The sequence below is a fragment of the Pelobates fuscus genome, chromosome 8 (genome assembly GCF_036172605.1).
Source record: "Pelobates fuscus isolate aPelFus1 chromosome 8, aPelFus1.pri, whole genome shotgun sequence".
NCBI classification, from domain to species: domain Eukaryota; kingdom Metazoa; phylum Chordata; class Amphibia; order Anura; family Pelobatidae; genus Pelobates; species Pelobates fuscus.
The window spans coordinates 173,544,447-173,558,714 of NC_086324.1; the positions used below are offsets into that span (position 1 = coordinate 173,544,447).

The 14,268-nt window shown below is 48.5% G+C and overlaps 1 protein-coding gene across 4 annotated transcripts in view; it reads right to left on the reverse strand.

The window, feature by feature from the left end:
* LOC134572063 (very long chain fatty acid elongase 4-like) overlaps positions 1-13,597 on the reverse strand; it is a 596,371-nt gene extending 582,774 nt beyond the window's left edge. The window contains exons 1-8 of one of the 4 annotated variants that reach the window (XM_063430862.1): positions 13,558-13,597; positions 10,576-10,639; positions 8,104-8,291; positions 6,102-6,182; positions 2,928-2,984; positions 2,535-2,649; positions 1,348-1,475; positions 708-1,125 (exon numbers count right to left, since the gene is read on the reverse strand). In XM_063430862.1, the coding sequence (XP_063286932.1) occupies positions 955-1,125; positions 1,348-1,475; positions 2,535-2,649; positions 2,928-2,984; positions 6,102-6,182; positions 8,104-8,291; positions 10,576-10,633 (798 nt within the window). In that variant the 5' untranslated portion in view covers positions 10,634-10,639; positions 13,558-13,597 and the 3' untranslated portion in view covers positions 708-954. Of the gene's footprint in view, positions 1-707; positions 1,126-1,347; positions 1,476-2,534; positions 2,650-2,927; positions 2,985-6,101; positions 6,183-8,103; positions 8,292-10,575; positions 10,640-11,221; positions 11,229-12,389; positions 12,405-13,527 lie in introns of those variants that run through there. The other 3 variants (XM_063430860.1, XM_063430861.1, XM_063430863.1) reach the window with 3 other exon arrangements.
* Between the last annotated feature and the right edge of the window lie 671 nt (positions 13,598-14,268).

Genomic DNA, 14,268 nt, shown 5'->3' on the forward strand with positions numbered 1-14,268 from the left:
CTGCAACTGGAGGTGTTCCTAGCTTTCAATGTAAACACTGTATTTTCTCAGAAAATACAGTGTTTACATGAGAGGCTGCAGGGCACTGGAGGGTCCCTCTCCCTCCCACCCCCCAATCCCCGGTTACTGAAGGGGTAAAAACACCTTCAGTGACTTACCTGAGGCAGCGGCGATGTCCCTCGCCGCTGTCTCCGCCTCCGCGACGCTCCTCCTCTCCATTGCGTCGGCCGAGGGGACCTAATGCGCGGCAAGGCCGAGCATGCGCATTACGTCTCCCCATAGGAAAGCATTGGAAAATCATTTCAATGCTTTCCTATGGGGTTTTGAGCGACGCTGGAGGTCCTCACACAGCCTGAGGACGTCCAGCGACGCTCTAGCACAGGTTTCCTGTGCTAGAAACCAGGAAGTTCCCTCTAGTGGCTGTCTAATAGACAGCCACTAGAGGTGGAGTTAACCCTGCAAGGTAATTATTGCAGTTTATAAAAAAACTGCAATAATTACACTTGCAGGGTTAAGAGTAGTGGGAGTTGGCACCCAGACCACTCCAATGAGCAGAAGTGGTCTGGGTGCCTAGAGTGTCCCTTTAAGCTGAAGTTGTTCAGGTTACTATAGTGTCCCTTTAAGCCACTTACAGACTGGATGAATAGTGTCAGAGGACTCCAGGCAGTATAAGAAATTTAAATGGATAACATGGTTATAGTGCCTACGGTGTCACTTTAAAGACTCCCCAAACAGCATGACATGAGGTTTTCCAGTTTACAGTGTGTTGCGATATATATGAAGTCCCCACACACTATATCATCACCAGCACAAGCTGTAGGAAGCTAGAGTCTCTCCGTGTTGCTATCATGGTAAATAAACCTGCTGTAATGACCCTTGCACTCAGTACAAAGTTATCTTGCTCTTAACAAGGTGTTCTGAGAGGTCCTTGCTCTCCAGGCCCTTGGTGGCTCCTCACAGTTTCTTTCTTTGTGTCCTGCGCAGGTAAGTCTGGTAGTAGAAGTTCAGGAAGAGAATAATGAGGGTCACGATGTATGCAAACACAGCCCCATTAAAGCCATCTGGGAAGGGGCAATCGGTCACAAGATTGTAGCCGGAATGAAGAGCGATTGCTCCAAACTGGGTCTGTAGGAACAAGAAGCTATTCATTCAGTGGTTCACAGGCCAAATCACCTATATTTTCTTCAAAAACCTGAATATACTGGGATTCACTGTGTACGGAGGACCATACCATTATGTGCAATGTCCCCATATGTCGCAGTAGGGCGACACACATATTGTCATGCTAAAGGTCATTATTTAATATCACCTAGTGCAATGGATTTGACAATTTTACACCAGACTTACCAGCTGCAGCAATGTAAGGTAGCGTTTCCACCAAAGATACTTCTGCACGGTTGGTCCAAGCACAGCGAGTGCGTAATACAGGTACATGAAGATGTGAACGAACGAGTTTAACATGCCAATAAAAAAGGCTGCAGAGTAAATATGGTGAATGTTAGTGCATCAGTGCCCAGTATACAAAGACTGTACCCCCCATTTATCTAAAAGGACTTCACATAGAGCTTTCTAAATTGTTTGACTTTCTCAGAGTAAGAAATGGGTACATGTGACAATTCACCAAATTGTGTCAATAAAATTCTCTTAGTGAGATGAGGCCCCAACTAATTAATCAAGATACCAAATATTGACAATCATCCACCTAAGCGGTGATAAAAATCACTGTGCTTATAGGGGAGTATCCGCTACACCTCACTGACGAGGCCCAAAGTTCAGTTCTGGACTGCCCTTATGGATAGGATCAGTCTGATATGCTCCAGAATATGTTCTCTCTGTAATGGCACAAGTGAGTTCCGCTAGGCTTTTGTAAATTCTCAGAGTTCTCAAATAAGTTTTGCTCTCAAACATTTATTTGGTTAACAAGTATATTTCTGCATTCCATTTTAAAGCAGTTTCTTGGTGAATAGTGAGGGTCTATCTCGGTGTAATTAATCTTTATGATGAACTGCTTGGTGATTGCCTGAGAGCCAAACTGGAAACGATCTTTTACCTTTTATGTACAGTATTACACAATGTTAAATATAATTGGGGTAGGAATAGCACGAATATATAACATGGCAGGAGGTAGTCAGTCTAGATCGGAGGTTCCCAATCCAGTCCTCAAGTACCCCCATAACAGTCCAGGATTTAGGGATCTCCCAATTGTGTCTAAGGTGTTTTTAGAAGAAGAAAAAAACCCACTTAGGACACAACATGGTAATCCCTAAATCCTGGACTCATAGGGGGTACTTGAGTTCTGGGTTTGGTCTAGATACATAATCTCCATAGGATTTATTGTTGACTTGCAGAGACAGAAGACCTTTGTTTCTGAAAGATCTGTGCCCGGTTGGGTGTTTGGGTATATCCACTGTCTTCTTTGGTTGGGAGACACAACTGAAGTGAGTTTTCAATGTTATAGTAAAAGAAATATAATGTAAAAGAAATATAATGTTTATCCGACTAGGCAGGTAAGTGTGCTGAGGTGAGTTACTTACCTTGCCCTCCAGCCACGTATTTCACACCAGCCCACCAATTAAAGATCATGGTTGCATGGTGGTAGACGTGAAGGAAGGAGATCTGATTAAACTTCTTTCTCATTATGAAAAATATCTGAAAAAAAAGAGAAAAATAAAATAAGGATTGCGAAGACTCTAGTAAAACATATGCTGTGGGAGACTGGGTGAAACTAGGTATTGGTGGTCTAGACAGAATTATGGCATGGTTAACTAGGAGGGAAGGGTGTGTGGAAGAATATGGAATTAAGAGGGTTGTCGTAGAATGGGATTTAACCAGAAGTATGGCCTAATAATCTAGCAGTGAGTGAGACCTCACAGTGAGTGAGATCTGGCAGAGAATGAGACCTGGGAGATGTAAGTAGATGTACTCACTGTGTCTAATAGCTCAATGACTTTGGAAAAGAAAAACCACCAGCAGACACGGGCCATCTGTAAGAGAGACATAGATAATGCTGCCAAGGGAGGCATAAAAATGTCAGAAATTACACCCTAAACCTCAACCATAACAATACAGGCCAACATTAGCTGTGATGTATAGAGACCCTCACATAATGGCTTGTATAATACAAAGGTGTCACAACTGTCAAGCTGGTATAACTTCATTCATACCATGTGAAATCCAAGGCTTTAACTTGACACATACTACGGATATCACCAGGCTGGTATGACTTGATACACACTACGGATATCACCAGGCTGGTATGACTTGATACACACTACGGATATCACCAGGCTGGTATAGCTTGGTACAAACTAAGGATATCACCAGGCTGGTATGACTTGATACGTACTACGGATATCACCAGGCTGGTATGACTTGATACGTACTACGGATATCACCAGGCTGGCATGACTTGATACACACTACGGATATCACCAGGCTGGTATGACTTGATACGTACTACGGATATCACCAGGCTGGTATGACTTGATACGTACTACGGATATCACTAGGCTGGTATGACTTGATACAAACTACGGATATCACCAGGCTGGTATGACTTGATACAAACTACGGATATCACCAGGCTGGTATGACTTGATACAAACTACGGATATCACCAGGCTGGCATGACTTGATACGTACTACGGATATCACCAGGCTGGTATGACTTGATACACACTACGGATATCACCAGGCTGGTATGACTTGATACACACTACGGATATCACCAGGCTGGCATGACTTGATACGTACTACGGATATCACCAGGCTGGTATGACTTGATACACACTACGGATATCACCAGGCTGGTATGACTTGATACACACTACGGATATCACCAGGCTGGTATGACTTGATACACACTACGGATATCACCAGGCTGGTATAGCTTGGTACAAACTAAGGATATCACCAGGCTGGTATGACTTGATACGTACTACGGATATCACCAGGCTGGTATGACTTGATACGTACTACGGATATCACCAGGCTGGCATGACTTGATACACACTACGGATATCACCAGGCTGGTATGACTTGATACGTACTACGGATATCACCAGGCTGGTATGACTTGATACGTACTACGGATATCACTAGGCTGGTATGACTTGATACAAACTACGGATATCACCAGGCTGGTATGACTTGATACAAACTACGGATATCACCAGGCTGGTATGACTTGATACAAACTACGGATATCACCAGGCTGGCATGACTTGATACGTACTACGGATATCACCAGGCTGGTATGACTTGATACACACTACGGATATCACCAGGCTGGTATGACTTGATACACACTACGGATATCACCAGGCTGGCATGACTTGATACGTACTACGGATATCACCAGGCTGGTATGACTTGATACACACTACGGATATCACCAGGCTGGTATGACTTGATACGTACTACGGATATCACCAGGCTGGCATGACTTGATACGTACTACGGATATCACCAGGCTGGTATGACTTGATACGTACTACGGATATCACCAGGCTGGCATGACTTGATACACACTACGGATATCACCAGGCTGGCATGACTTGATACGTACTATGGATATCACCAGGCTGGTATGACTTGATACACACTACGGATATCACCAGGCTAGTATGACTTGATACACACTACGGATATCACCAGGCTGGCATGACTTGATACGTACTATGGATATCACCAGGCTGGCATGACTTGATACGTACTACGGATATCACCAGGCTGGCATGACTTGATACACACTACGGATATCACCAGGCTGGTATGACTTGATACGTACTACGGATATCACTAGGCTGGTATGACTTGATACACACTATGGATATCACCAGGCTGATATGACTTGATACAAACTACGGATATAACCAGGCTGGTATGACTTGATACACACTACGGATATCACCAGGCTGGTATGACTTGATACGTACTACGGATATCACCAGGCTGGTATGACTTGATACGTACTATGGATATCACCAGGCTGGTATGACTTGATACACACTACGGATATCACCAGGCTGGTATGACTTGATACAAACTACGGATATCACCAGGCTGGTATGACTTGATACAAACTACGGATATCACCAGGCTGGTATGACTTGATACGTACTACGGATATCACTAGGCTGGTATGACTTGATACACACTATGGATATCACCAGGCTGATATGACTTGATACAAACTACGGATATAACCAGGCTGGTATGACTTGATACACACTACGGATATCACCAGGTTGGTATGACTTGATACGTACTACGGATATCACCAGGCTGGTATGACTTGATACGTACTATGGATATCACCAGGCTGGTATGACTTGATACACACTACGGATATCACCAGGCTGGTATGACTTGATACGTACTATGAATATCACCAGGCTGGTATGACTTGATACACACTACGGATATCACCAGGCTGGTATGACTTGATACGTACTACGGATATCACTAGGCTGGTATGACTTGATACACACTATGGATATCACCAGGCTGGTATGACTTGATACAAACTACGGATATCACCAGGCTGGTATGACTTGATACAAACTACGGATATCACCAGGCTGGCATGACTTGATACGTACTACGGATATCACCAGGCTGGCATGACTTGATACACACTACGGATATCACCAGGCTGGTATGACTTGATACGTACTACAGATATCACTAGGCTGGTATGACTTGATACGTACTACGGATATCACCAGGCTGGTATGACTTGATACGTACTACGGATATCACTAGGCTGGTATGACTTGATACAAACTACGGATATCACTAGGCTGGTATGACTTGATACGTACTACGGATATCACCAGGCTGGTATGACTTGATACACACTACGGATATCACCAGGCTGGTATGACTTGATACACACTACGGCTATCACTAGGCTGGTATGACTTGATACACACTACGGATATCACCAGGCTGGTATGACTTGATACGTACTACGGATATCACCAGGCTGGTATGACTTGATACACACTACGGATATCACCAGGCTGGTATGACTTGATACGTACTACGGATATCACTAGGCTGGTATGATTTGTAATGTAGTAGGTGGTTTCACTTACCCGCAGGCCCAGCTCACTGTTACTGTAATCCACAGGTTGGCATAAATAGCTGTATCCAGCCAATACGGACGTCACAAGGAACTTAATGAAGATAATATGGATATGGTAATTAGAAAAGGTACAAAAGTAAGAGCAGGATAAATGTAAGTGTAAACCAAAGGAGGGTTGGACGGGAGAGTAATATAAACCAGAGGACGGGAGAGTAATATAAACCAGAGGACGGGAGAGTAATATAAACCAGAGGAGGGTTGGACAGGAGAGTAATATAAACCAGAGGAGGGTTGGACGGGAGAGTAATATAAACCAGAGGACGGGAGAGTAATATAAACCAGAGGAGGGTTGGACGGGAGAGTAATATAAACCAGAGGACGGGAGAGTAATATAAACCAGAGGAGGGTTGGACGGGAGAGTAATATAAACCAGAGGACGGGAGAGTAATATAAACCAGAGGAGGGTTGGACGGGAGAGTAATATAAACCAGAGGAGGGTTGGACGGGAGAGTAATATAAACCAGAGGAGGGTTGGACGGGAGAGTAATATAAACCAGAGGACGGGAGAGTAATATAAACCAGAGGAGGGTTGGACGGGAGAGTAATATAAACCAGAGGATGGTTGTATGGGAGAGTAATATAAACCATAGGACGGGAGAGTAATATAAACCAGAGGAGGGTTGGACGGGAGAGTAATATAAACCAGAGGAGTGTTGGACGGGAGAGTAATATAAACCAGAGGAGTGTTGGACGGGAGAGTAATATAAACCAGAGGACGGGAGAGTAATATAAACCAGAAGAGAGTTGGACGGGAGAGTAATATAAACCAGATGGGGGGTGGACGGGAGAGTAATATAAACCAGAGGACGGGAGAGTAATATAAACCAGAGGAGGTTTGGACGGGAGAGTAATATAAACCAGAGGAGGGTTGGACGGGAGAGTAATATAAACCAGAGGAGGGTTGGACGGGAGAGTAATATAAACCAGAGGAGGGTTGGACGGGAGAGTAATATAAACCAGAGGAGGGTTGGACGGGAGAGTAATATAAACCAGAGGACGGGAGAGTAATATAAACCAGAGGAGGTTTGGACGGGAGAGTAATATAAACCAGAGGACGGGAGAGTAATATAAACCAGAGGAGGTTTGGACGGGAGAGTAATATAAACCAGAGGAGGGTTGGACGGGAGAGTAATATAAACCAGAGGAGGGTTGGACGGGAGAGTAATATAAACCAGAGGAGGGTTGGACGGGAGAGTAATATAAACCAGAGGAGGGTTGGACGGGAGAGTAATATGAACCAGAGGAGGGTTGGATGGGAGAGTAATATAAACCAGAGGAGGGTTGGACGGGAGAGTAATATAAACCAGAGGAGGGTTGGACGGGAGAGTAATATGAACCAGAGGAGGGTTGGACGGGAGAGTAATATAAACCAGAGGAGGGTTGGACAGGAGAGTAATATAAACCAGAGGACGGGAGAGTAATATAAACCAGAGGAGGTTTGGACGGGAGAGTAATATAAACCAGAGGACGGGAGAGTAATATAAACCAGAGGAGGTTTGGACGGGAGAGTAATATAAACCAGAGGAGGGTTGGACGGGAGAGTAATATAAACCAGAGGAGGGTTGGACGGGAGAGTAATATAAACCAGAGGAGGGTTGGACGGGAGAGTAATATAGACCAGAGGAGGGTTGGACGGGAGAGTAATATAAACCAGAGGAGGGTTGGATGGGAGAGTAATATAAACCAGAGGAGCTTTGGACGGGAGAGTAATATAAACCATAGGACGGGAGAGTAATATAAACCAGATGGGGGGTGGACGGGAGAGTAATATAAACCAGAGGAGGTTTGGATGGGAGAGTAATATAAACCAGAGGACGGGAGAGTAATATAAACCAGAAGAGGGTTGGATGGGAGAGTAATATAAACCAGAAGAGGGTTGGACGGGAGAGTAATATAAACCAGAGGGGGGGTGGGGGGGATTGAAGACAAGCAGGTTACACCTTTGTACCTACCTCATAGAACATGTATGCAGAGAGAACCACCAGTGCCAAGTTATAGATTAGGAGTACAGATCGGAGAATGAAGGGTTCCCGACCATCCATCAGCCGGGGTCCCAGGGCCACAAGCACGAGGTAAACAGTGAAAATCAGGATCACTGGTAATGGGGAATATACCAGGAGCCAAGGGTCTGTACGGCTATCTACAGAGAGGGTAATAATATTTTAGTCTTAATAAATGCTATTTAAAGGGACTCTATAGTCACCATATAAAAGCAAGAAAGACAGGTCCCCCAGCCTTCCTTCTTGCTTTTATATGAACTTTCATTAATTAAAAAAAAAAATTCGGTGTTTTTATATTAAAAACTTACCTCCGTTCCAGCGCCGAGCTCCCCGCTAGGCCGCGCCCCCTTTTTCGTCAAAATGACGAAATCGCGGGGCCCAATGGGACGGCTTCGCGCTGCACCAATCGCGTTCTTCATAGAGCGGCATTGAATGCCGCCCTATGAAGAACCTGAGCGCTTTACCGCGCATGTGCGCGGAATGCGCGTTCGCGAGCTGAGCTGTCTGACTGACAGCTCAGCTCGCTTTCTAAAATTATCAATAAGGGGGGGGACCTACTGTCCCCCCCCGGCCCCCACCCCTGTGCGGCGGGTGGGGGCCCTAAAATTATCAATGAGGGGGGGGACCTACTGCCCCCCCCGGCCCCCACCCCTGAGCGGCGGGTGGGGGCCCTAAAATTATCAATAAGGGGGGGGACCTACTGTCCCCCCCCGGCCCCCACCCCTGTGCGGCGGGTGGGGGCCCTAAAATTATCAATGAGGGGGGGACCTACTGTCCCCCCCCGGCCCCCACCCCTGAGCGGCGGGTGGGGGCCCTACAATTATCAATAAGGGGGGGACCTACTGTCCCCCCCCGGCCCCCACCCCTGTGCGGCGGGTGGGGGCCCTAAAATTATCAATGAGGGGGGGGACCTACTGTCCCCCCCCCCGGCCCCCACCCCTGTGCGGCGGGTGGGGGCCCTAAAATTATCAATGAGGGGGGGGACCTACTGTCCCCCCCCGGCCCCCACCCCTGAGCGGCGGGTGGGGGCCCTACAATTATCAATAAGGGGGGGGACCTACTGTGCGCGGAATGCGCGTTCGCGAGCTGAGCTGTCTGACTGACAGCTCAGCTCGCTTTCTAAAATTATCAATAAGGGGGGGGACCTACTGTCCCCCCCCGGCCCCCACCCCTGTGCGGCGGGTGGGGGCCCTAAAATTATCAATGAGGGGGGGGACCTACTGCCCCCCCCCCGGCCCCCACCCCTGAGCGGCGGGTGGGGGCCCTAAAATGATCAATAAGGGGGGGACCTATTGTCCCCCCCCGGCCCCCACCCCTGTGCGGCGGGTGGGGGCCCTAAAATTATCAATAAGGGGGGGGACCTATTGTCCCCCCCGGCCCCCACCCCTGAGCGGTGGGGGCCGGGGGGGGGGACAGTAGGTCCCCCCCCTTATTGATAATTTTAGGGCCCCCACCCGCCGCACAGGGGTGGGGGCCGGGGGGGGGGCAGTAGGTCCCCCCCCTTATTGATAATTTTAGGGCCCCCACCCGCCGCACAGCGGTGGGAGCCGGGGGGGGGAAGGAGAGTAGGTCTCCCCCCCCCCCTTCAACCACTATTGTGGACAGTAAGCGTCCCTGTGGGTTCGGGCTTCAGCTGTCAGCTGAAGCTGAAGCTGTCAGCTGAAGCCACGCCCACAGCAGTGCTGACAGGCTATCAGCACACAAAGCGCGTTCACAGTGCTTTGTGTGCTGATAGCCCGTCTGATGCATTCACCCAGAATGCATCGGACGAGAGGCCTTTTTAGGGCCTCCGAACTCGGAAGTCCCTCTGGTGGCCGTCTGATTGACTGCAACAAGAGGTGTTCCAAGCTTCCAATGTAAACACTGCATTTTCTCAGAAAATACAGTGCTTACAAGAAAAAGGCTCCGGGTAGCTGTAGCACTCACCTGAACAACCTCATTAAGCTGAAGTTGTTCAGGTGACTATAGTGTCCAATATCATATAAACATTGTGTTCCATAATGCCCTTCTGTCTGTGTCACCCTGCAGTGGGAGGGACAGACTCCGTGTCCCATAGCTCCTTCTGTCTGTGTCACCCTGCAGTGGGAGGGACAGACTCCGTGTCCCATAGCTCCTTCTGTCTGTGTCACCCTGCAGTGGGAGGGACAGACTCCGTGTCCCATGGCTCCTTCTGTCTATGTCACCCTGCAGTGGGAGGGACAGTCTCCATGTCCCATAGCTCATTCTGTCTGTGTCACCCTGCAGTGGGAGGGACAGACTCCGTGTGCCGTAGCTCCTTCTGTCTGTGTCACCCTGCAGTGGGAGGGACAGACTCCTTGTCCCATAGCTCCTTCTTTCTATGTCACCCTGCAGTGGACCTGATGGAAGTCTAGATAGTCACCCTCATAGGGAAGGCTGTGTTGTTGTTATAGTGACAATTTTTACCTCCATTTTCCAAAGCCCACGTGTAGAAATCCTGCACCGACTGCCAAACGGACCCCATGCTGACCTGTAACAGAAGGTTAAAGTGATAGAAAGTAAAAGTAAATAGATACGTTACAGACCGACCAGCTTCAAACAAGATCTCAGGTTCTGCAGGGACAATAAGGAATCTGTCAGAGCTGACAGCCTAGTCATAGGGCAGAAATTGAGTGAATCCCTTCCTGATCCCAAGAGATTCAGCTGAATTTACCAAAGTGAGTTCACAGGGGAATCAAATTTAAGGTCAAAATAGACAAACTAGAAATATAGGCTACTTTGGCCTGAGACTTGAAATTCTGAGTTTAGTGATAACCCTCTGTCTGACCCTCGATTAACTGTCTCCGAGCCATTTAACAGAGCCGTACAGCCTGCAGCAGGTATAACAGGTAACACGCAGACACTCTCCTCCAGCATCCTGTATGTGAGATTCTCTCTGTCTCTTTATATGTTACTGTGTCTGTCTCTCTGTACTTATAATACCCGGCTGTCTCTTTTCCTTTACAACTTGGCTTGATTGTCTCTCTGCCCATACTCCCCACAGTGGCTCTCTCTAACTTTACACCACAATGTAGCTGTCCCTCTCTGTCAGTGGTTGTCTCTCTCGCCTTACACCCCAGCGTGGCCGTCTCTCTCTCCTTACACTCCAGCGTGGCCGTCTCTCTCCTTACACCTCAGCGTGGCCGTCTCTCTCTCTCCTTACACCCCAGCGTGGCCGTCTCTCTCTCCTTACACCTCAGCGTGGCCGTCTCTCTCTCTCCTTACACCCCAGCGCGGCCGTCTCTCTCTCCTTACACCCCAGCGTGGCCGTCTCTCTCCTTACACCCCAGCGTGGCCGTCTCTCTCCTTACACCCCAGCTTGGCCGTCTCTCTCCTTACACCTCAGCGTAACCGTCTCTCTCTCCTTACACTCCAGCGTGGCCGTCTCTCTCTCCTTACACTACAGCATGTCTGTTACTCTCTCCTTACACCCCAGTGTGGCTGTCTCTCTCTCCTTATACCCCAGCGTGGCTGTCTCTCTCTCCTTATATCCCAGGGTGGCTGTCTCTCTCTCTCCTTACACCACAGCTTGGCTGTCTCTCTCTCCTTACACCCCAGCATGTCTGTTACTCTCTCCTTACACCCCAGTGTGGCTGTCTCTCTCTCCTTATACCCCAGCGTGGCTGTCTCTCTCTCCTTATATCCCAGCGTGGCTGTTTCTCTTTACTTATACCCCAGGGTGGCTGTCTCTCTCTCTCCTTACACCACAGCTTGGCTGTCTCTCTCTCCTTACACCCCAGCGTGTCTGTCTCTCTCTCCTTACACCCCAGTGTGGCTGTCTCTCTCTCCTTACACCCCAGTGTGGCTGTCTCTCTCTCCTTACACCCCAGTGTGGCTGTCTTTCTCTCCTTACACCCCAGCTTAGCTGTCTCTCTCTCCTTACACCCCAGTGTGGACGCCTCTCTCTCCTTACACCCCAGCATGTCTGTCTCTCTCTCCTTACACCCCAGCTTAGCTGTCTCTCTCTCCTTACACCCCAGTGTGGACGCCTCTCTCTCCTTACACCCCAGCATGTCTATTTCTCTCTCCTTACACCCCAGCATGTCTGTTACTCTCTCCTTACGCCCCAGCTTGGCTGTCTCTCTCTCCCTACACCCCAGTGTGGCTGTCTCTCTCCTTACACCCCAGCTTGGCTGTCTCTCTGTCCTTACACCCCAGCATATCTGTTACTCTCTCCTTACACCCCAGCTTGGCTGTCTCTCTCTCCTTATACCCCAGCGTGGCTGTCTCTCTTTCCTTACACCCCAGCGTGGCTGTCTCTCTCTCCTTACACCTCAGCGTGGCCGTCTCTCTCTCTCCTTACACCCCAGCGCGGCCGTCTCTCTCTCCTTACACCCCAGCGTGGCCGTCTCTCTCCTTACACCCCAGCGTGGCCGTCTCTCTCCTTACACCCCAGCTTGGCCGTCTCTCTCCTTACACCTCAGCGTAACCGTCTCTCTCTCCTTACACTCCAGCGTGGCCGTCTCTCTCTCCTTACACTACAGCATGTCTGTTACTCTCTCCTTACACCCCAGCGTGGCTGTCTCTCTCTCCTTATACCCCAGCGTGGCTGTCTCTCTCTCCTTATACCCCAGCGTGGCTGTCTCTCTCTCCTTATATCCCAGCGTGGCTGTTTCTCTTTACTTATACCCCAGGGTGGCTGTCTCTCTCTCTCCTTACACCACAGCTTGGCTGTCTCTCTCTCCTTACACCCCAGCATGTCTGTTACTCTCTCCTTACACCCCAGTGTGGCTGTCTCTCTCTCCTTATACCCCAGCGTGGCTGTCTCTCTCTCCTTATATCCCAGCGTGGCTGTTTCTCTTTACTTATACCCCAGGGTGGCTGTCTCTCTCTCTACTTACACCCCAGCTTGGCTGTCTCTCTCTCCTTACACCCCAGCGTGTCTGTCTCTCTCTCCTTACACCCCAGTGTGGCTGTCTCTCTCTCCTTACACCCCAGTGTGGCTGTCTCTCTCTCCTTACACCCCAGTGTGGCTGTCTTTCTCTCCTTACACCCCAGCTTAGCTGTCTCTCTCTCCTTACACCCCAGTGTGGACGCCTCTCTCTCCTTACACCCCAGCATGTCTGTCTCTCTCTCCTTACACCCCAGCTTAGCTGTCTCTCTCTCCTTACACCCCAGTGTGGACGCCTCTCTCTCCTTACACCCCAGCATGTCTATTTCTCTCTCCTTACACCCCAGCATGTCTGTTACTCTCTCCTTACGCCCCAGCTTGGCTGTCTCTCTCTCCCTACACCCCAGTGTGGCTGTCTCTCTCCTTACACCCCAGCTTGGCTGTCTCTCTGTCCTTACACCCCAGCATATCTGTTACTCTCTCCTTACACCCCAGCTTGGCTGTCTCTCTCTCCTTATACCCCAGCGTGGCTGTCTCTCTTTCCTTACACCCCAGCGTGGCTGTCTCTCTTTCCTTACACCCCAGCGTGGCTGTCTCTGTCCTTTAGCTTTGAGTGAATGAAAGGATTACTTACACAACAAGAGGGTTTGTCTAAGAGAAAGGGCGGGTGTGTGTGTACTCCCCTCCCCTTCTGTGCTGTCTATCTCTTTAGCCCTATAGTAATGCACAGATAGGACAACCTTTGATCAGTTGCCAAGGACGCTGTCACGCTAGAGACACTGTGCAGGCAGACAGGACACGTTACCCAGACCTGTTATATCACCTGGGGTGGGACAGCCTGTACAATAACACATACAATCTGAATGATCACACAATGTTTAGCTGTATTCACAGAATTATTAGCGCAGGTTTCAGGATACGTTGTAGCAATAACTGAGTGGAAGGAGATTTATCAAAGTGTCACAGGTGGTTTTGTGCTATTTTTTGATGTTTTATGTCAGTGCAATGTATTAAAACTAGCAGAGCTTTATTAGTTGTTTGTTTTATTTATTTGGGACAATCTTTCTTTTTTGGTTTTACAGGAACAGAAATAAAAAAATTAATAAAAGAAAATAATATTTTATTTTAATTCTTCCTGTGAAGTAACTCAGTAACGGTTAGGTAGTCAGTTACGTTTCCCAGAGTACCCTTCTTTTATCTGCTGCTTTAAGAGCTTAGGTAGTGGTTGTAGTGCTAGCTCACAGCTGGTAATTCCCCTTATCTTGGAGTGCACCATCTCCCAGAAGGGA